Source organism: Carassius gibelio, chromosome A9 (assembly GCF_023724105.1).
Source record: "Carassius gibelio isolate Cgi1373 ecotype wild population from Czech Republic chromosome A9, carGib1.2-hapl.c, whole genome shotgun sequence".
NCBI classification, from domain to species: domain Eukaryota; kingdom Metazoa; phylum Chordata; class Actinopteri; order Cypriniformes; family Cyprinidae; genus Carassius; species Carassius gibelio.
In genome coordinates this window covers 21,816,058-21,838,029 of record NC_068379.1, presented here as the reverse complement: position 1 = coordinate 21,838,029, position 21,972 = coordinate 21,816,058, and the positions used below count along the sequence as shown (strand labels likewise).

At 36.1% G+C, this 21,972-nt stretch overlaps 1 protein-coding gene across 2 annotated transcripts; it reads left to right on the top strand.

Annotated features, from left to right (window-relative positions):
* Positions 1 to 368: 368 nt before the first annotated feature.
* Positions 369 to 20,264, top strand: LOC128019974 (serine/threonine-protein phosphatase 2A regulatory subunit B'' subunit beta). Of its 2 annotated transcripts, XM_052606435.1 has the most exons (15): positions 369 to 494; positions 1,411 to 1,808; positions 13,751 to 13,939; positions 14,458 to 14,561; positions 15,248 to 15,350; positions 16,227 to 16,301; positions 16,540 to 16,626; positions 16,803 to 16,959; positions 17,371 to 17,419; positions 17,538 to 17,627; positions 17,943 to 18,118; positions 18,272 to 18,390; positions 18,482 to 18,588; positions 18,831 to 18,875; positions 19,380 to 19,529. In XM_052606435.1, the coding sequence occupies exons 2-14, from the start codon at positions 1,461 to 1,463 to the stop codon at positions 18,847 to 18,849; spliced, it is 1,623 nt and encodes a 540-aa protein (XP_052462395.1). In that variant the 5' UTR covers positions 369 to 494; positions 1,411 to 1,460; the 3' UTR covers positions 18,850 to 18,875; positions 19,380 to 19,529. The 2 variants fall into 2 exon arrangements, with proteins under 2 accessions (XP_052462395.1, XP_052462394.1); XM_052606434.1 differs by lacking the exon at positions 18,831 to 18,875 and having other exon boundaries at positions 19,380 to 20,264.
* The last annotated feature ends 1,708 nt before the right edge of the window (positions 20,265 to 21,972 follow it).

The window sequence follows — 21,972 nt, the reverse complement described above, 5'->3', positions numbered from 1 at the left end:
TAACACTCATTTTGTAGATGTGGTTATTTTCTGAGCAAAATCTAAATGATGTCCAATAACATTAAAGTAGCCTACATGCTGACACATTGTGTTTGAACAAAAAAAAAATAGCTCTTTTTTCTTTTTTATCTGTCATTTGCCGATGATGAAAAAAAAACATTGCATGGGACTGCCGAGTAACTCCAGTAACTTTTTCAGAAATCTTTCCTTTTAAACAGTGATTAGTTTGGAGTCGAGCAAGATCTGAAAACCATCGCTTCATCCAGTGACTCGCATTATTTAAACTCTAATCCATTCAAAGTGTAACACAAACCGTTCGAACGCGCTCTTCTTGCGAATCGGCTCGATTGATTCCTTTAAAAGGACCACTTCAAATGGACGCTGCTATCGCGATAAAAACGTTTCCCGGTTACCTGAGGAAACGAGAGTTTGATTCAAAGTGTACACCAGTCAAAATGAACGATGACAGCCTAAACTCATTCTAATAACTGCAGGTAGAGTAATGCAAATCAGTTACCTTTAATTCTTTGGCGTTTGCCGATTAGAAATCTGTTTCTTTATTTGTGTTATGGATTATTGGCGATGTTTATGTAATTATTTACCCGTTGTCCGTTAGCTATGGAAGTACGTGCTGCGTGAGGTCAGCTAGCAACAGAAACAAACCAGCTTGTTTTTGTCGTAATTTAGCAGTGGTTGTGTCTAAACACTTTCGTTAGGATTATGTGTGGAACTGAAGGTGAATTTAAATAAGAAGGTATTTTCAATGTGTTCTCCAGTTTCGTCCTCCGTGGTGGGAACTGGGAAGTTTAGAATCCAGTAACATAGCAACTTAAAGTAAAATGCGAAATCCGTAAAACCTTACTGCCATCGAGTTAAATTTCTGTTATATATTACAGAATAAGTGAACACCAAGTTGACATTTTTTCTGTAACTTTACTAAAAATAAAAATTGATGTTTTGGGGAGACCTAGACTACTATGGTGATTTTTGTAAAGAACAAATTAGAGCTTAACGTTAGTTGTGAGAGTAGAAATAGCAGCAGCTGTTTTTGCTCATGTTGTTTTTGGCTGGTGTGTATGAATGAAAAATAAGTAATATAATAATTTTATAATCTGCTAAACCTTTAGCCATTGTTAAATGGTTCAAATTCCTAAATTTTCCTATATATATATATATATATATATATATATATATATATATATATTTCATTAACATATTTTCTGTGTTTTATATTTTCATATGAATTAATAAACATAATTTATTGACACAGGGGCAAACAGTAATTGTTTAGTACATTACAAATAAATATTTACAAGACATAAAGATGCGTGTATATAAACTGAAATAATGAGCAGTAATTTTGAATTGCTTGATGTGTGTTTTGACTGTCTTTTCTGGGTCATTTTTTAGGTTATTTTTATATTTTTGGGAGGATCTTGGCTGCATGAGGCAAACCAGAAATGGCATCACCACTAACACTTCAGCCTGTCCTGAAGATGAAAGTCGACCAGCTCTTCCTCTTTTGGTTGAGTGAGCCAAGGACTCAGTCAATGCTAAAAGACTACCTCAACAAAATCAAGAATGGGGAAGAAATAGATCTAAGCCACGCTGATTTCAAGGGCACAAGCACATTGGTATTAACCGAAAACAACAACATTACCTCAAAGATTAATGTGACAGAGAGGATGACTGCAGCCCTTGGTGCTCCATGCAGCCCTCCTTCAGCAACCCTGCCATCTGCGAGTGGCAGCAATAACAGAGCTGGAGTGAATGCGAGGGCCTTGCGACGCTCTGTCAGCACTAAGAAGGTAAAGCATCTGTGCTTTTTTACAGGGACCTGATTTTAAAAATAAAATGTGGAAGAGAAATTAAAATTGATCAAATAATTTATTTTTTCCTTAATAAAGGGAGACATTTACAAGGAAAATAAATTATTTAAATACAAATTTAAGTACAATTTTAAAATACTTCTGCCCTAAAATTGTATTTAACAATCATGTAATTATTTATTGGCCTACATTTTTTAAAGATTTTTTTATTTATACATTTCTAAATACATTTTGCACACATCTATTTTTAGTTGAAAATGCACGTGAAAATGTATTTTTCCTATTAGACAATCTCAGTTCCATCAATCCCTCGTATCACACATACAAACATAAGCAGATTTATTGTATTTTTCCATTAGTTTTAGCATTTCTACATATTATTATAGAAACCACTGATTTGAAAGTGATTTTCTAGCACAGTTTTGTAGCAAATTTCTAGAAATGCTCTCTCATATGATGATCCTATACATTTTATTAATAGACAATTTACAACTGAGAGAGGGTTAAACTACTTTTTCCTCAGTTTAGCCACAAGAGGATGCTGAATGGCTTTGGCCGCATCTGGTCAGTCAATGTTGGGCTCCTGCTCTGTTGGCGAATCTCTATGCTGTCAATCACTGGAATAGTAATGACTCTGTCATCATGTGCTGTCCAGCGATGCTGAATGACTTTGCTACTGAGGTTTCAGAGCCCTTAAATTGGATTGTGGAGGGATATCTTTCATTAAAGCAGTGTGTCTCCATGATGTCAGAATCAGTCATTGAGGAAGCTGATATTATCTTATATGCTTATATTCAGAAGTAACATCAATACACCTGTGGAAATTAAAAAGAATATGAGATAAAATTAGCTTCTGATGTGAAACGCTAGAAGTCCCTGTAATGTAGACACAGCACAGTGTTCATTTTCTTTGACATTTTGTCATTGAAAATTCTTATTTCAGTCACATGCCAAATTTGTGGAGACCTTGAGGAAAGATTTCCTTAAGGATGAAGAATAAAGTTGCATTTTGAGGAAAATAAATCTGTTTGTAGTGAATGTAAATCATGAGTAGGAACATTATCTGACCGGTGTGATTCTTGTTGGGTATTTTATGTTTTTACCATAATACAATCAGCATGTGCCCAGAACTTGTCACAATGTATTACAGAGATTTTGATCCCAAATGTTCTATTTTAAGAGGTTAAAGGAATTCCAGAATACAAATACGTTTTCCAAAGTATTAGTTAAAAATACAATTAAAGTTACAGATTGTAGGACCTGCCACTGGAGGGCGCACTACCAAAACAATAACAATAGCGTGGTTTGATGACGCTAAGGAGCGTGGAATGATGGGATTTGTTGTCTTCTACCCAAAATGATCAAATTAACTGATTACTGTTTAGTCAGATGATATGAAAACGATTACCACTTTTTCAACAAATATAAACACTCGTGTGCATTCAAACACAATAATTAGGCATACATAGCAAACACAAGTTCAACGATTTGCACGAGTAGATTACATACAAAGTCAGTTGAATTTGTCGCGAGGCTCTCTCAATCTAGAAAATGCAACACCGATATTGATTCTCGCTCTTTCTCTCCTCTTGTTCCAAACTGTTCTTGGGTCGTTTGGCTGGCCCGTATGCTTACGTTTACGGGAGCTGTCCTTGTTGACAGAACCAGCGGCAGACGGTAAACAGTAATTATGTTCCATAAATAAGTAACACAATCCACCATAAAACGTGCAAGAAGAAGTAAATAAGGAACTACTTGAAGCAAGCTAGTGTTTTGCTGGACGCTAGACACTACTTCCGCATTTGTCCGCGACACTGTTGTCATGTGGTTTCTACGTCAGTAAAGGCAGTAACAAAGGGTAATTAACGTCATTGACAGGCGACTGCACTGCCCCGTGTCACTGTTTAGAATAGGAATTTTCTCATGATTTACAAGTAGTTGAAAAAATTAGAGAGATTGTTAGTAATCAGCTGGACAAAATATACTAGCCTAGTGGTTTTTGGATATTTTACTGCAAATATCTTACAAATTGTACCTTTAACGTCATGCTGATGCTCATCGGAACAACTGTTCCAACTTTGACACTGGAAACATAGACTTGGTTCCACTGTGCAGGAATTAACTACTGGAAATTTGGCTTACACTTCATAGGCAGTTTACATATTTCCATGGTCTAATACAGTATGTGTAAACTCGGTCAGATGCTGTTAATGATCAGAATAAATTTGTGTCCATCATGCTTGACTCCCAGTTGCAAAGGTGAGAGGTCATTAAGGCATGTTGCCTAGAAAATACTAATCTAATCAAAGAAATAATGGATCTGTTTATTTTATTTACATTAATGTCTGAGGTGGAGAACTTGTCTACTTAGTGTTTGATATTTCTTTGTGAATTAAATTTTACCTCTCTTTCTATATTTGAATATTCTAAAATTAATATAGAAAAACTATTTATACTAAAGAGGCAGTTAAGTAACAGTAGTTAGTTATAGCATTGTGGTTGCAGTTTTTTCAGTTGTGCTCCTTTTTTTTTTTTTGAGCACAATGTTTTCTGCTTGTACCATCCCTACTGTTTAATGTCTTCCCTTTTAAAGCATTGGTAATTAAAATGATCAATTTTATCAGAAGTGTTAGTTCTTCTAATCAAGTTATATATTAGGAAACAAGAGCATTTTGTGTTCTTTGATACGCATTTCTGCCTTGATATAGTCTCGTTTCAGTTCTGCTTCCTGTCCTTATGTTCAAATGGTATGCAGCTACAAAGGGATTTTGACTTTTATTTGGAAGTTTGGTTTGACTTGATTGCAGTCTATAACAGTCTCCTATCAGAACGGTTATCACAATAGTGTTTATATTTTTCTTCCGCCCCAGCACATGAATTGTAGCATGTTTGTTAGTGCTCCTCACTTTTGCCTTGGTGGTCATCCTCTCTTCAACCACTTGGCTTTACTGACTGGACACAGAGCTTGGTTTGGAAATTGGCACTGTCTGCACAGACAGCTGCCACCTCTTGTTCAGACAGATTTTTTTCTCGTTCTGTTAGTACCAGCTTACTCTGACAGTGGAGAGTTGTTTGCGTATAGCACAAACACTGAGCCAAATGGAGGGGAAAGTTGTTATGAGAAAGCTTTCCAATAGACTCAAATGACAAAAAAAAATATTGACAAGTTTATTTTGGCCCTTTTCGTTGTTTTTCTGTAATTCTTTTAATGGACTGATGTCCAAGGACTTCAAAAGCAGTTGTTGAGAAAATTGGGCTTATCAAATGTGTGCAGTATCCTGCCATTGGATGACAACGGGAACTCTTTCTACTGGAATGGGCGGAAGAATGTGGACTCAATGACCTGACATCTAAAAATACTTATTTAAGCCAGGCAGGTCTTATTTTTGCACCACTTTGTTCGATGCTCTGGCTCCAAGCCTTCGGTGCATATTCGCTCACAATTATGGCAGATCAGTTGTCACTAAAGTCTGCTTTTATTAATCTGATTAGTTTTAAAAACAATAATGGGCATAAGAAAGAGATTTTCTGATGCACAACGCCCAGCCTCCAAGGCTAAGTTTCTTTGGATCAACACAGTTGGAGAGAATTGATGTAATTGGAGTCCACCTGGGAGTGGATGTTTGTTAAAGGACTGAAGATTACATTTGTTTCTTGGGATTGCCCAAACAGTAGGGCTGCACAATAAATTGCATGTGATTGCCATGCGGATCTAGTCAGTAAAGCCGGTTCTGTGATTAGTAGTAAATCTCCATCACATGCTTTCAGATGGAGCGTGTTGTGTCTTTTAATAGTCCTCAACAGCTTCAGCCATCATTCTTTGAATTCAATAGTTATACTATTATGCTGTGCTACTAACTAAGACTTGTCATCTATAATAAGCCATGGAATGGCTGGAAGCTGTAGCCTTGGAAAGCAAACTAAACAAAACATAAGCAGTAATTCTTGTGTAGGTTTTTTTTTCCACCTCTCAAGGAGGGCCAATTCAGGCTTTGTGTTCTGCAGTTTTGCTATACAGAATTTAAACTGACCGTGGGCATATAGATGGTTTACAGATTAATTAATCAGAAGCAACTATTTCAGTAGCATACATGCTACCTGATGTTGGTTAATACTGCCTTTGCAGTGTATTAAGAATAGGGTAATTGGATCATGTGTTTGATTTAAGGCTTGACAGTTAAAGAAATGGTTCACCTAAAAATGAAAACCACCATCATGTAATCACCCTCATATCATTCCAAAACTGTCTGATTTTCTTCTGCAGCACACAAAAGATGTTTTGAAAAACATTAAGAACCAAACAGTATTGTTACCCCATTGGCTTCTATTGTATGGGGAAAAAATGTCTTGTTCTGAATTTTTCAAAATATGATCTTTTATATTCCACACAAAATAGAAAGTCACACAACTTTGAAACAACTTGAGGGTAAGTAAATGATGACTGAATTAAAATTTTGGGGAAAACTTTTTTTTCCTTTTTTTTTAGGAGCTGATTAATCTTGTTTTTGTAGATTTAATCTGTCATAATGTTGCATCCTTTTGCAGTTAATCTGTGTTGTAGCTAGCTGCTGTGTTGTGTTGTAATCTTAGTAGCTGCTGTATCTCCTGGATACAGAATCACAGAGTTCCAAGTGTGCAGGTTTGTGTCTTTACATAACCTCTATGAGAGCATCGTAATGCACAATGAAAAGGGCAGATCCACACCCCCTCTAACTCCGCCGCTCTCACACAAACACCCTTGTCCTATCTCCCTAGTGACATTTCAGGACAGGATTATATGACCTCTGCAAGTCACTATTGGATGTATGGAGCAACAGGCAGGGCCGTGATTCAGGCTACTGCATGGCTAAGGGGAGCAGCTGCAGTTCACCATTAAGAGAGCTGGTGCTCTGATAAAGACAGTCAGAGGAGTGTCCTGTAGCGGGACAGTCATTGAGCAAGATTATCCTGACCCCAGAGTGCATACTGTCTGCTACACTGGCTCCATTAGCAGACAACAGCATGAGAATGAAGGAGATCTCTTTACACCAGGACCCTGACCTGAGGAAGGAGCTGGCACTGTTGGCACGCGGCTGCGACTTTGTGTTACCCTCTCGCTTTAAGAAGAGGCTCAAAGCCTTTCAGCTAGGACAGGCAGGTTGTCTTATGTTTTGTGTGAAGCCATCAGACTGTTCTTGCTTGCTTAAAGCTCCAGTATGCGATTTTTGTAATTGACCACAAGAGGGCGCATTTCCAACAATAACAAAGGCAAAGCTTGATGACGCTATGAAGCAGGTGACGATGGGAGATGTAGTTTTTAATGCGTTTTCACCATAGCAATGTATCTAAATTGGATAAACGAATCATGATCACGGATGAGGTAATTTATTCGTTTTTGTATTACCTGTATATCTGATCGTATTATTTTGTCATCATAATTAATGAACTGCAAGGAACGTGAAATGTTATACTATATTATCCCGTTACAACTTACAGCTATTTGTTAAATGATTTGTTGGGTTAATGTTGTGCAGTGTTACGTGTTTATGGTTAATGCCGTGTTGTTTAACGTGCTCAAACCAATCATTCTAAAAGTAAATTTGTACGAACATTTGCAAGTAATGACTAAATATATTTTTAACAACACACATCCGATTGTATTTAATTGTACTGCCATAGTCTCGGTCACCACACGTGATAAAAATCATTACCTTAGTACAAAGAGCAATATAACAGTCCATTTGCCACGTTATGTTATATTCTCACAGGTAACGTTATTGATAAAATAATGCTACAGTGACAGAATGTACAGGCATGTGGTGTAATATCTATTAAAATCATCTTTACTGTAACTATTACGTTACTTGTACTTGTACAAAAAAATAAATAATTTATTTGCTTACCTGTCTATCAATACACTCGTGAGAGCAGAGTCTCTGTCAAGTCCAAAATTTTTGCGCAGCTCTCTCCATCTCGTAAACGCCTGGCCGATATTTATCCTGGTTTTAATCTTCCGTTTGTCACACAGTCTGCGTGTATCCGAATATGGACGCTTACGTTTTACTGGCACTTCAATACTCGCCAAAGAGTAATCGTGATCCATAACAACGACAACCATACGCGCGGCTATAACATAACCACCACTTCCGCATTTGACAATGTGATATTCTGGTGTGGTGGAACATCACATGGTCTACACCGGAAAAAAAGTATAGAGCGGACATTGCGTCACTGAGAGGCAACATTTCTTTTCCAGGACGGCCATTTATTTAAAATCATAATTTCTCTGAAATAAAAAATCTTTGGAGACTTTTGAGATATTGTAAGTACACAACTGGAGGAAATATATCACACTGTGCAAGTTATTTTCGGAAATTTTATTACAAAATTCCTACATATTGGAGCTTTAATGCTTTTGCTGTCAGTCTCACTGTGGATGTGATGTGATGTGATGTTAGTCTCCATTAGATGTGAGATCTGGTTTGCCGGTTTTTTTTTCTTAAATGTTCACAGTCTAACCCTCTCATTTCGCAGGTTTATTTTATTATCTTTCACTTTTAATAACATATCTTGGGAATGAAAGATTTCATGAATTAAGAATTCATTCTATTTATTAATTTGTTCCCTTATTTCAGTTAATCATGGGTTATTTAGGGAACAAAATGAATAAAACATGGACAATTGCCACAAATTAATAAATCGTAGGAACGAATTAAGTTGTAGGAATGAATAGTCTATTTGTCCTATGTCCAGCAGCCCTGCAAAGTGCAGTTATCTGATGAAATGACTTAGTTACTACATTTCTATTGTTTTTCATCTTGAATAAGTTTTGTGTTGTTTCTATTTTAATGTTCTTTTAAAGTTTAAATAGCATTAAAAGCTTAATTAGTACATTGTGAATGAATGATGATGCATTTATATACGTCACCGTCAGTCACAACCCTCGCACGTATTCTACGCATGAGCCGCACACAGCCCAACATTAAATCGGTTAACTGACCATTGACAGCCTTAATCAATTGCATCTCTTATTGACAATTAACCGATAATCGATGAATCGTTTACATCCCTACAAGAGACTAGAGCAATATTAAATTGAAGGAGGTTTTATTCATGGTTTAGAAATATTTACTGAAGTAGTTTTTTTTTTTTTTTTTTTTAATCAAAGTTGTAGAAAATAATTGGGTAAAATATGTTGGGAACAGCAAGATGCTCCTAAAGTAGTTTGTGTTTACTGTTGATTTCTGTAGTGGGGTGGGAATCGCAGGCTACCTCTCGGTACGATACGAATCACGATACATGGCTCACGATGTTAATATTACAAATACAGTGATTCTGCTATAACTGATATATTGCAAAGAAATCCTATAAATATACATCACGATATCTGGCTAACTATGAAAACAAAATGCCTGTGAAAAGGTTAAGTAGAAGTTCTCTCTTTATTCAAGTCCAAACTGCACAAAAAGTTCTGTAAATCAAATCAAAAAGCAAATTTAATAATTTTCTTCTCTGACTTCTTAAAAGCTTACACTATATATATATATATATATATATATATATATATATATATATATATATATATATATATATATATATATAATATAAAATCAATGTAAAAATGAAATATACAATCAAACCTACAATTATTCAGACACCTTCAACATATCTCACATTATTACAGTTTTGCTATATATATCAAAAATGAAATTTTCATTTTCTTGGATTAACAATACAGCAGCCAGTACCTAAATTAGGCGCGGTCCCTTTAAGAGAAGATGAACGCATCCAATATAATACACATTCCATTTTTTTTCCCTCAACGGTTTACTTTCACTTAAATAACTGACAGTTTTTTCGAGCATAATCCAAGGTGGATATTTTGACACATTTTATATTTATTTGTCGGCACGAGCAAAAATAAGCAAATTTGATGTTCAAGTGTTTTGAGACGCCTTTCTCTTTGAAGAAGAGAGCTCGGTTCAGTGTCGCTGTCCGTGATACGCGGCTCTCTCTCTCTCTCTCTCGTGCGCACCAAACACAGCAGATGCTTTAATGTTTAAATCGACAAGCGGTAAGGCGTAAAAACATGTGAAAAAGATGAGCTTTCGTGACGATGCGCAGCAGTGGCCCTTCAACTGTCCTGAGCATTTTTTTAGGCTGGCCTCAGCCAGTCGGTTATATAAAATATCAAGGTGAAAGTCATCATAGCTTGGTTAGTATAGACCCAGCTCTCAACCCAACTTTGAGAATAGATTAATAGATATTTTTTTTATCGCCGATAAGAGTCTCGCATTAACGCACCACGTTAACACCGATAACTGCCCACCATTAATATATATATATATATATATATATATATATATATATATATATATATATATATATAATATAAATATAAACTATCCCTTTAATGATAAGTGGCAGAATGTTTAGTATTGTGTTTTTGACAGTATTAGCACAATCAGACATGAATGATAACTTGATTGAGTAATCAATTGAGGTTTGATGGGCTGTGGCCCTGTCCCAAATCGCACCTTAAACCCTTTCAGTCTTGCAGTCCACACGTTTGTGATGTAATGCTAATGTAATACAAAACAGTCTTTCCTTATTGAATGATTCAGCATTTTTTTTAATGAGTCAGCTGTTTGAACAAATCGGTTAAATCAACGATTCACTCGTTAAGACAGTGACTTGCCACCACCTACTGGTGGTTTAATTTCATATTTAAAGTATCATTACATTTTTCCAACATTTCATATTTGTATGACAAAAAAAGGAAAACATTAATCTAATAACATTAGATTTATAGATTTATAATTATTTATGCATTTGCAATTTTGAGTAAATTAATTTATAGGACCTCTTATCTTCATTAAACCGTCTGAGTAAATACATCTAAATGGCACCTTCGATGCAGCGACTGTGCTTCCCCTGCTGTAGAAAGATGGAGATTGTTGATACTGATTTAATTTCAGTAGTAACAACCATATAGTGTCTTATTATTCTAACTAAATATATTGATCAAATTTAAGAAAATCAACATAAATGGTGACGTACATTTAATCAGGCTAGGAAAATATATAAAGTTAAACAGCAACTGTGTAACTGCAAGCAGTTTAAGGCAAATATCACATGTTGATTAAAGTAATACCTGATAAAGCACTGATGAGACTATTGCTTCAGAATAAATTACATTTGAAAGGCAAAATGTGAACTTGAAAAGTTCTCAGACAAAAAAAAAATAACTTGTTGATTATCACTTTCGAGTCCAGGAGTTCGCCTACCAGTGGTATGGGAGATGCACAGCTTTTACTCTCAACCAAACTAACATTACTAGCCAATCATAATGTGTTGCTCTTATAAACACGAGACACACATAATAGTATCCAATTAAAATGACATGTTGAAAAAGCTGCGAGGCCCAGTGGTCAAAGCTACCGATCAAGTGTATATTTACATAGAGAAGCTAATCATAAAGCAGCGGAGCTTTGTAAATAGTTCCGAGTAATCATGCAACCCCCATAAGAACAATATGACTGCCAGAACAAATTTGCTAGGATTTTTGAAAAGGTCCTTTAACACATTATCTATTAATGGTAACTTACCGGTAATTTACTAATGAAGACTGTATGTGTGAAAGGAGCTAAAATCTTCCTCTGTATATGCTGTGAATTTTTATTAATGTTCTTCTGGAAAACCGTGTGCATTATCTCACTAGATTTGTAACGCAAGTCATTTATAAACCTTTGCCAACACAGGAGAATACATCAACCTATGTCTTAATATGCCATGTATTGTACATTGCGATTTCAAAATAAAACTTTCTGCATGTTCCCAAATATTACAATTTAATGGACTTAAAAATGTACTTAAGTTGGTTATGTTCATATTATGTATAGGCATATTACATGTATTTTAACCGTGTTCTTCAATACAATCATGTAATTTCTTGGGTTTTATCTTTTATTTGAGTCAACTACTATTGCCTCATTGTTAGTTTATGTATAAATAGTCATACTAAAACCTGGTTTTCACTTTGGTCTGTTTCTGTTACTAAAAAGTATCAGATTACTCGGTTGTCAAAATAATCAGTAGATTACTTGATTACCAAAATAATCATTAGTAACAGCCCTAGATTAGTTAAAATATTTCACAATAAAATGGCATTGTTTTACTTTTTGCAGTTAAAAGACTTTTTTATTTTTTTTATTTTTATTTGCTTGAACCTGCATTTGTGCCAAAAAAAAATAAAAATCCGCCCATACAAGTAACTCGGACAAGTGAATGAGTTTAGGTTATGTTACAAGTTTATAGGAAAACGTGGCCTAGTGGTTAGAGAGTTTGACTTCTAACCCTAGGGTTGTTGTGGGTTCGAATTTTGGGACGGCAATATCATGACTTGCAAGGCACCAAACCCCCAACTGCTCCCTGGATGCCGCAGCATAAATGGCTGCCCCCTGCTCCAGGTGTGTGTTCACAGTGTGTGTGTTCACTGCTGTGTGTGTGTGCGCACTTTGGATGGATTAAATGCAGAGCACGAATTCTGAGTATGGGTCACCATACTTGGCTGAATGTCATGTCATTTTTTCACTTTTTTTCACTTTCAAAGGGAAAACACATCAAAGCTTAATGTCAAGCCCTGGGACAGGGCCTTTTTAGTTTGCATATGATTGAGGTGTATGCACTCAGAAAAGCACACATCAGAACAACAAGCAAATGAAATGTTTAACCGGCAAGACTTTAAAGCACATGCTAATAATGTACTTTTGTGATAACAAATATGTCCAGTGTCCCGTGAGTTAACATTTGATGTGAATGTATGTTGTGTTTTATATTGAGACAGAGGCACCAGAACTCTCTGTAACTTGATAGAACTTGTGCTGCAGCATGAAACTGCAATATTTCTTAAAAGGCAGATCATGGAGACATTTTTAACTTTTTAAAATAAACAATTATGGAATCGCGCACCCCTGTCCGCCTCCTATCACAATAACCAAATATTGTCACCTAAGTCATTGCCTTGCTGTAAAAAATATTTTCATCTGTCTGGATAAAACAACAGCACAGAAGGTCATGTTGGCTGTAGCCTACGTGTCCATGTATTTGTCTAAAATAGAATAGCCAAATGGGTGCTTTCCCCTCTGTATGGAAGTTCTAGGGGTTCAAGATCTTCACAGCTGCAGCCTTACACTCAAATAGTTAAGGTTTTAAGTTACTGTGGGAAGCTGAGCCTTTGGAAAATCACTAATAAGAGGAATTTAACCACAAGTCTCCACAAAACATTGGGCATGCAGGACGTTCTGTCATTTGATAAAGCCATCATACAGTTGTTGTGCACATTTAGGTAAAGTTTGCTCAAAATCCCCTCTTGAAATTGTTTTTATTTATTTTTTTATGTATCTCTTCATTTACCAAACTCTGGGTCATAAAGCCTGTTCTATAAATTTCAAAGCTTTTTAAACTTAATAAACATTAAAGACAAGACTTTGTCAAGCCAACATCAAAATTTGCCTCTAATTTTTTCTTCCAGCCAAAAGTTAGTTACAAACCCTAAGGAAAACTGAACAAATTTAAGATACTAAACAAAAAGGGCTTACCCTCATTTAGTTTTTTAAACTTGTTCATTTGATGTCATAAATGAGTGACTTCTCATGTTTCAAACCATTATCCACGTTAACATTTCGAATCCTTCATGTCACAGATACAACAATCACATGGAACAAAAATCCCCCCCAAAATTTCAAATCTTCTACTTAAAAGTCATCCACGTGGGTGTAAGTCCGTCAGAATCATCTTAAATTGTGTGTTTTACACATTCTGAGGTGACTTAATTAAGCCATTAGTGTGAAATGCTAATTGAGGGGCAATTTTCTGAGCAACCGTACATCTCTCCCATGATGAGTCTTGTGACTAATGGTTATTATTTCTGTCTTTTTCAGCAGGCGCAGGCTAAGAAAGAGGAGCCTGTTACACCAGCTTTAAGTGAAAGCATTCCAAAGTTCTACTTCCCTCAAGGACAGCCCCAAGCCAACATCAACATAGACAATCTTATTTCCACGATAGAAAAAATATTTTCTCAATTTCCTGATGAAAAAGTCACTATTAAAGACATGGGGCTAGTTGCCAAGGTAAGTGTGGTTTGTTACATGCCACCTTTATCCCCTCTGCAGATCGCTCATTTTGTGTAACTAACTTAGAACTGTTTACATGTTTGAAATTTTTACTTTTCCTTTAACCAGTGAAAAAATATCATCGCTGTTTATATGTTGAATCACTTGTCCTAAAGAGAACCCGTTTAGGTAAATGTCGGGTTTCAGGAACTTAAACAGAAAGATTTATAAACATAATCATTGCTAATTTGGCCCCATTTATAGTTTCTACAGCACTTGTTAAAGATGTAGTCATAATGGCCAAGCACTTAACCTCTGATTGAGCTAAATTGCCCATTTATGAGAGAATGATTGTAGTGCTGCATTTTATTTCGTAACTCTGCTGTAACATTCAGATCTCAAGACTTTATTGTCTGTTTGGTGCTTATTTGTTAAGATAGAAATAAAACATTCATTTTGAAATTCATTACATCTTGATGTATTTTGAGACCCTGAGGTTGCAGTAATTTCAATGTGACTCTTTTGTCTCCTTGCAGGCTTGCGAGTGCCCACTCTATTGGAAAGCTCCATTGTTCCATGCTGCCGGAGGAGACAGGAGGGGATATGTGTCAGTTTACAAGTTCGTTGCAATGTGGCGAAAGTAAGACAATAGTTCACAGTGCCCTTTCACATTAATATCAGCCGGGTTCAATGGCTGCACGTGTTGTTTTTTAGTATATGAATGTCCTCCTATCAAGAGCTAAAGTGCAGTGAGCTCTTTGTATGATTTTGGTGTATATTGGTATTTGATTAATTATTTTATGACAAAACCGTTTTTTTATGTGGCCCTACATTGCTTTGTCATTTTTTTTCTCATGGTTCTTTGTCATGTCTTGTATACTCATGCATACTATAGTTTCTAACTGAGTGGCAGTGATTCTACAGATACAGTACATGAACAGATATGATATGAAGTGGATTTTCCATAAAATATTATAAATAAATAAAAACCTTGTTACCTTCTATATTATTAATGTGCCATGTCTAGAAATACATGTATGTAAATATTTTTTATGAGGTTATTAGTGTTCTGGAGAAAGTGTGAGTTCCTGGTTTGGCTGAGCATCTGGGTGAGGGTCCCTGAATCTGTAAAGTTTGAAAACTCTTGTTTTACAATCATTATTCCTCCATTATTGTGTGTCAGATTTGGCTGAGCGTGAATTCTGGAGCTTCATGTGTAGATTCCATTAATCCAAAATCACAGATTCGAAGTGAAGGATTTTGGAGACTATATTGCTCTTTGAAAGGGTGAGAGGGAACCTGAAACCATCCGTTTCCTCTCCACAGAGTGCTTCAGTCCTGTCATGATGAAGCATCCAAATTTCTTCACCTTCTGGCCAAGCCAGGCTGCAGTTATTTGGAACAAGAGGACTTTATTCCATTCCTGCAGGTACAGAGTTCTGGAATAGAGACCTACCACTGAGAACACAGACACACACAGGTCAAAATGCACTGAGCATAGATGATTTTAGCATTATATTATTTGCTACCATTCCTTTTTTTTAGGTCCTTGAAAAATTTCAAATGTGACGCTAAATGTTCTAAAATAATTGTGTGCAGAAGTGCATTCTTTGAGTTGAGTGATGGACATGTCATTTATATTCGCTGGCAGGATTGGCCATGCACAGTGGAGAAGATGTATTCTGGCGTCCGCACTTTAAATTGTATTGTGTAGCTTTAGCAATTGCTTTGACCGTTTTGATGAATGAAAAAAGTATTGTTGTGGAGTAGATTGGCCTGTTCCCGTCTGCTCCTTTACAGCAGTGATTTATGTGTTTTTCTATTGTTTAATTTCACATGGGGAAGGGTCAAAGAGTCATGCACCTCCCCCAAAATAAGTTGCCATAATATATCACCTTTTACACATATATACCAGCCTTTGACTATGAAACATGCATGAGTAAAATCTTTGTTTCTCTGCTAAAGAATGCACGAGATGGAAAAGTCAGCAGGCCATATGTGTGCAGAGACTGGCTGAAACTGTAAAAAAGCTAAAAACTGGACTTGGCCTTAAAATCACCCATTTGTTCTTAGAGGTTTAATACCTGTATAATCTCCACGCATCTTATACCATCGTTTTAGCCTCTGCAAGGGGACAAACTATAATTATTCGCCTTTTCTCTGTAATCTAATCCAGAGCGTCTTTGAACAAATGGATTTAACATTGACACGACTTACAGGAAAAGAAAAAAAAAGGCAGTTATTATGTGCTGACTTTGATGTTATATTGGTATGTGAATCATTTTTATACCTTTTTTTTCTTAAGGATGTGGTGAATTCACATACAGGTCTGGCATTTCTAAAGGAGGCTTCAGACTTTCACTCACGCTACATTACCACTGTAAGAAATTGTGTGTATTTTTTTTCTAGTAATTGAAATGCTTTTTGTATATTAAGCATGGATTTGCACCATTAACTAAAGCCTCAAATAACCTGAACTGACTGTGTGTGTGTTTGTGTGCATATATATATATATATATATATATAAAATGTTTTCACGACAATTTACAGATCAACATTGTCTTGTTGAATTGCTTCATTGAACCTGATATTCAACAAGGTGCTTTTTCTGCCAACAGGTGGTCCAGAGGATATTTTATAATGTAAACCGCTCATGGACTGGAAAAATAACATGCTCAGAACTCAAGAGAAGTAGTTTTCTACAGGTAAATATGTTATGAGTCTATATCTCGGACTGCAGTGGACAGACTTAATATGATTTTCTCGAATATTAAGTTGTTTTGGAATTCATCATGCTGATTTTTCTCAATCAGGCTGTCCCATCTACAATTTAGGTGACTAAGCTTTTCTGTGGTGTAATGGTAAAAATGTTTGCCAACAGAATGTGGCACTACTGGAGGAAGAGGAAGAAATTAACCAGTTGACAGAGTTCTTCTCATATGAACATTTCTATGTCATCTACTGTAAGTTCTGGGAGCTGGACACAGATCACGACTTGTACATAGACCAGAGAGACCTGATGCGACATAATGATCAAGGTACCTGTGCACCCACTGCGCCCTTAAGACCATCACACTCCTCTGACATGCTGTTTAACGATTGGCTGACATTACATATCCCCTCCAGCAGCACTTGACTGCACATGTTTCTGTTTGCTGCAGAATGAGTTTTGTATATTGAATGAAGTGTGGGGAAATTTGAACATCAATTTCCTCTAGTATGACGGCATGTCTGGCGCACTAATCATTTTATCTCCTTTCAGGCAGGGTCAATAATCTGGCTTTTAAAATGATAAAATAAGGATATTAAATCACTGTCTTGCGCTTGCAAATTACAATATTTACAACCTTTGACTCCGAATTATTACCAATTTTAATCTTTTTTTTTTTAATTTTATTTTTTTAATAAAGGATAAGACTGTGATGTGATTTTTCTGCTCTCTTTGACAGCCGTGTCCCACCGAATGATTGAGAGAATATTCTCAGGAGCTGTAACCAGGTACCATCTCTCATTTTTCAGCCATTTTTCTTCTCTCCAATTTTTGAAAGCTTGCGTGTCATGTATAATTTGTTATAGATGTTATGAGCGCAGTGGTTAATTATACTCTGATGCTCAGGGACAGAAAGGTTCACAAAGAGTGCAGACTGAGCTACGCTGACTTTGTATGGTTCCTCATATCTGAAGAGGACAAAAAAACTGAGACCAGGTAACTGAAAATACCTTCTTTTATCTACATTTATAGCTTTTAGATGAGTGAATTTTTGAAAAAATGACTGCAATTATCAACTATTATTTATTCTTTGATCTTAGTCTCCCGATAAAATGGAACATTAACATGATTATTTCCCCCATGTTCTTCAATGGAAATATTAAAGGCTATAAAACCAATTAAATCAATGTAACTTTGAATGAATAACATTTTCATTAATTTTTACAGTATTATTTACATAATCCATTTCTTTAATTCTTGTTGCAGCCCTAGAAATCAGTGTATAGTAATGATTTCTTGTTGATTGTGTAGCATAGAGTACTGGTTTCGCTGTATGGACCTGGATGGAGATGGAGTTCTGTCCATGTATGAGCTACAGTACTTCTACAAGGAGCAGTGTCAGAAACTTGAGGCCATGGCCATTGAACCTCTGCCTTTCGAGGACTGCCTGTGCCAAATGTTTGATATGGTTAAGCCAGAAATCCCAGGTATTATTGCTTAATGTGTTGGATTGAACTTCCCTGGTATTTTAGAGTTTGACTACTTCAGAATGATGGCAGATGAGTAATCGCACACTATCCTATCCTATCAAAAGTGTGCAAAACAGTAAAATAACGTGTAATGTGTTTACTTTTTGTCAGAAATGATCACTCTCAGGGACTTGAAGAGATGTAAACTTTCCCATATTTTCTTTGACACGTTCTTCAACATTGAGAAGTACCTAGACCATGAACAGAGGGATCCCTTACTGGCTGCACGGGTAAAGAATAACAGATTTTTATCATTTTATGGCTGTTTTGGTTATTTTGATGTTGTAATCGAACTGGTTGCTTGCTTATGCAATTTTATAGGATGCTGAAACAATGGGACAGGAGATTTCTGACTGGGAGAGATATGCTGCAGAGGAGTATGATAACTTGGTAGCTGAGGAAGCTGTGAACGAGCATTACAACGATGGGTAAGAATGCGTGCCTCAGTTGAACTGCCCACAGATCACAATATTATCACTGTACAGCATCATAGATGAGCTAACTTCACTAAACTTCAGCTGCGAGCAATCTCTCTAAACTGTCTAGACTCAGCTAGCACTTCACCTCATGCAGCACTTATAGTAACATCAGTCTACTTTGTCATTGCTGCATTGTCACTGCACTGAATCAGTAATCAGAGGGCTGATGAGGTATTATGTGACGCTTTTAGGATCAGCACAGACTTCTAATGACAGGATGAGTAGACTTGAAACAGGTAAGACACTGTAGGTGCAGGGTTGAGGTTCCTTCTGTTCCTCATGGCTTCTCCTGGTCACTGTAAAACACCTCCACATTTGCTCATCAGATAACAGATTAACCTGTTTCACAGTTTCGGCAAACTCCAGTATTGTCAGGTGTATTTTCAGTGGCGTGCATTCACACATCAGTTCCTTAACTCTTTTGCCCTCCAGTTGGTTTTGGAAGTGTTTTTTCCCCATATGTAGTTTCTCCATATGAATATCCTCTCTCCAATTTTCATAAAATGTTTATTTTCCAATCAAAGTACAAGACTGTGTATCTTATAAATGATTTTATAAAGGTATGAACTGCTCTTCAAAAGTATTTGTGAATGATATAAATGAATAGAGTGATGGCACGAGTAATTTATTATTTGCGTAAAATACAACAAGACTATTGCAAAATATTCAAATTGAATGGGCTGGTCTCTGTACATTCTGTCATTTTTAATTCACTGTGCAATTTCTTTCTTTGTTGTCAGCTATGACCATGTTCTAGACCCAGTTGATCACGTAACATGCGCTTTTGACCTGCACAACGAGAAGAGACATCTCTTTGAGCTCCCCAACCCTCACTGTAACCTGGACCTGGATGAATATGAATATGAGGACGATTTCGAATGACAGCCAACAACAATAAAGGCTAGTCTGCTATTGCGTAGAACAGGAAGCGGACCAATCCTGCTCTCCAGTACTGATGCCACATAGCTCAGCTAACCAAGGCTTGAGGGTGTACAGATATGCTCCCCCAGCCGCTGGATACCAGACCGTAAACCAGCAGTCTGGCGAGGCTCTGTGTAGCAAGACCGATTGTGCTGGCCCAGTCTCTCTGTCAGTCTGACATCCATGCACAACCAGGTTTCTGAAACAAATGGAACCAATGCAGTACACTTGAAATATTAAATATGCACTATTTATATAAACATTTAAATATTTTCATGCACACCAGATTCACCAGAGGGATTTTAGCTTAATTTCATGGATGGTTTATTTCTCATGGAGCTCTGTTGACTTGCCTTATGTGTTTGAGGGTCACATTAATATGAAATAATGCAGTGATTAGACTGACATTTTACTGTCTGTGCAAGAAGTGTTTCTAAATTACAAAGTATTTATAAATGTGTTTGTTTGCCTCATTTGTTCTAAACCTTTAAGCTTTAGTCCAGCTAAATGTTTTCAACAAGTCATGTCTCTATCATTTCTATAGAAGTGCTTTATAACAATGTGCTTTTATTACTGTAAAAATGAACTTTTCCATCCATCTTAAAGAGTTCAATAAAGTATTAGGTTTTAATAAAGTTTCACACATTCACTGCAGGATGTTCTTGCCATTTAATTAAAAATGACATAAGTTTATGTAAGACAAATTCATTTGAGACATTTATGGAGTAGTATGCAACACATGCAGCTTATTTGAATACCCGAGTAAACACTGTTATGATTCAGCAGTGTGCAACAAAATATGTGTATTTGTTTGCTGAAAGTACACTGGGCATAAAACAAAAACGGAAATGAAAAAAAGGTTTAAGGTCCAAATTGTAAAATTTTCTTTTTGTGCTACAGTTAGCCATGAATTTGTGTTTTACAAAAGATTTTAAAGTGCATCATTCTGTCTTTTTAAGCCCACACAGGTGCAAAAATATATGCAATGCGCCATGAATTTACATTCTTACAAGTATTTCAGCACCACCTTATTAGATCTGAATCTGATCATGATCATTTTAAATGGCACAATATTCCTATACAGGACATTATGTAGTGCACATGTTCAAATGCTCTCTTTTACCAACACTCACAAGACAGTAAATAAAAAAAAAACAGATCCATGATGACAGATGTGAACTGCAACATTAGACATTAATATCCACATACACTTCAACGCTGCTCCTCGGACCTTTAGCAGACATGAGACTGCTGGTCAGCAGCTCTTGGCTCAGTGGAGCTTGTTGGACTTGAGTCTTCAGAACTTCTCGTGGAAGAAAAATCCAAAGATATGTTACTCAAATGACTGACTATTCACACGGTCATTAGGAATGTTTATTGACCTCACTTTTTCAGAAGCTTGTTTCCCTTTGGTTCTGGACAGGAGGGAAGAGACCTTTGGTACCCTGTTAAAAATAGAAATAGGTGTATTATAATCAAACACACATTATGAAATACATAATTCTTAGTAACACTAATAACCAACAACTTACTGGGTATACGCTAATATGTTCATGGATATATTTTCTGATATGTTTAGCTACTGTATAAAAATACTGCTGCACTTTTATTTTGACCAGCTGACATGCAAATTGAAACATGCTAAACTAAATTTTTTCGAATTATTTTTTTCTAAATATATAAGTATTTCATAATTTTATAATCTTCATTATTAATATATATATATATATATATATATATATATATATATATATATATATATATATATATATATATATATGTGATATTTTTCGGACTATAAGTCGCACCTGAGTATAAGTCGCATCAATCCAAAAATACTTCATGGTGAGGAAAAAAACATAAGTCGCCCACTGGACTATAAGTCGCATTTATTTAGAACCAAGAGAAACATTACTGTCTACAGCCGCGAGAGGGCGCTCTATGCTGCTCGGTGAGACTACAGGAGCACTGAGCAGTATAGAGCGCCCTCTCGCGGCTGTAGACTGTAAGGTTACCGTCTACAGCCGCGAGAGGGCGCTCTATGCTGCTCGGTGAGACTACAGGAGCACTGAGCAGTATAGAGCGCCCTCTCGCGGCTGTAGACTGTAATGTTTCTCTTAGTTCATTTCTCTCGGTTCATGTCAAATAACTTTGATGAATAAGTCGCACATGACTATAATTCGCAGGACCAGCCAAACTATGAAAAAAAAGTGTGACTCATAGGCCGGAAAATACGGTACGCAATTAAAATTTTTTAGTATAAATTAATAAAACATTTTATTTAATATCAATATTAACCTAAAACCTTGATTTTGAAAAAGTTAATATCCATGTTATTTGTAAACAACTCTTTTACATATTACATTATTAAAAACCTGGACCTCAGAAGTGACTCACTGAGCGTTCACACCT

Coding starts and splice junctions, on each gene's coding strand:
- LOC128019974 (XM_052606434.1), top strand. CDS start 1,461: ATGGCATCACCACTAACACTTCAGCCTGTCCTGAAGATGAAAGTCGAC. Junction 13,940..14,457: donor ACATGGGGCTAGTTGCCAAG/GTAAGTGTGGTT, acceptor GTCTCCTTGCAG/GCTTGCGAGTGCCCACTCTA. Junction 16,960..17,370: donor GATGCGACATAATGATCAAG/GTACCTGTGCAC, acceptor TCTCTTTGACAG/CCGTGTCCCACCGAATGATT.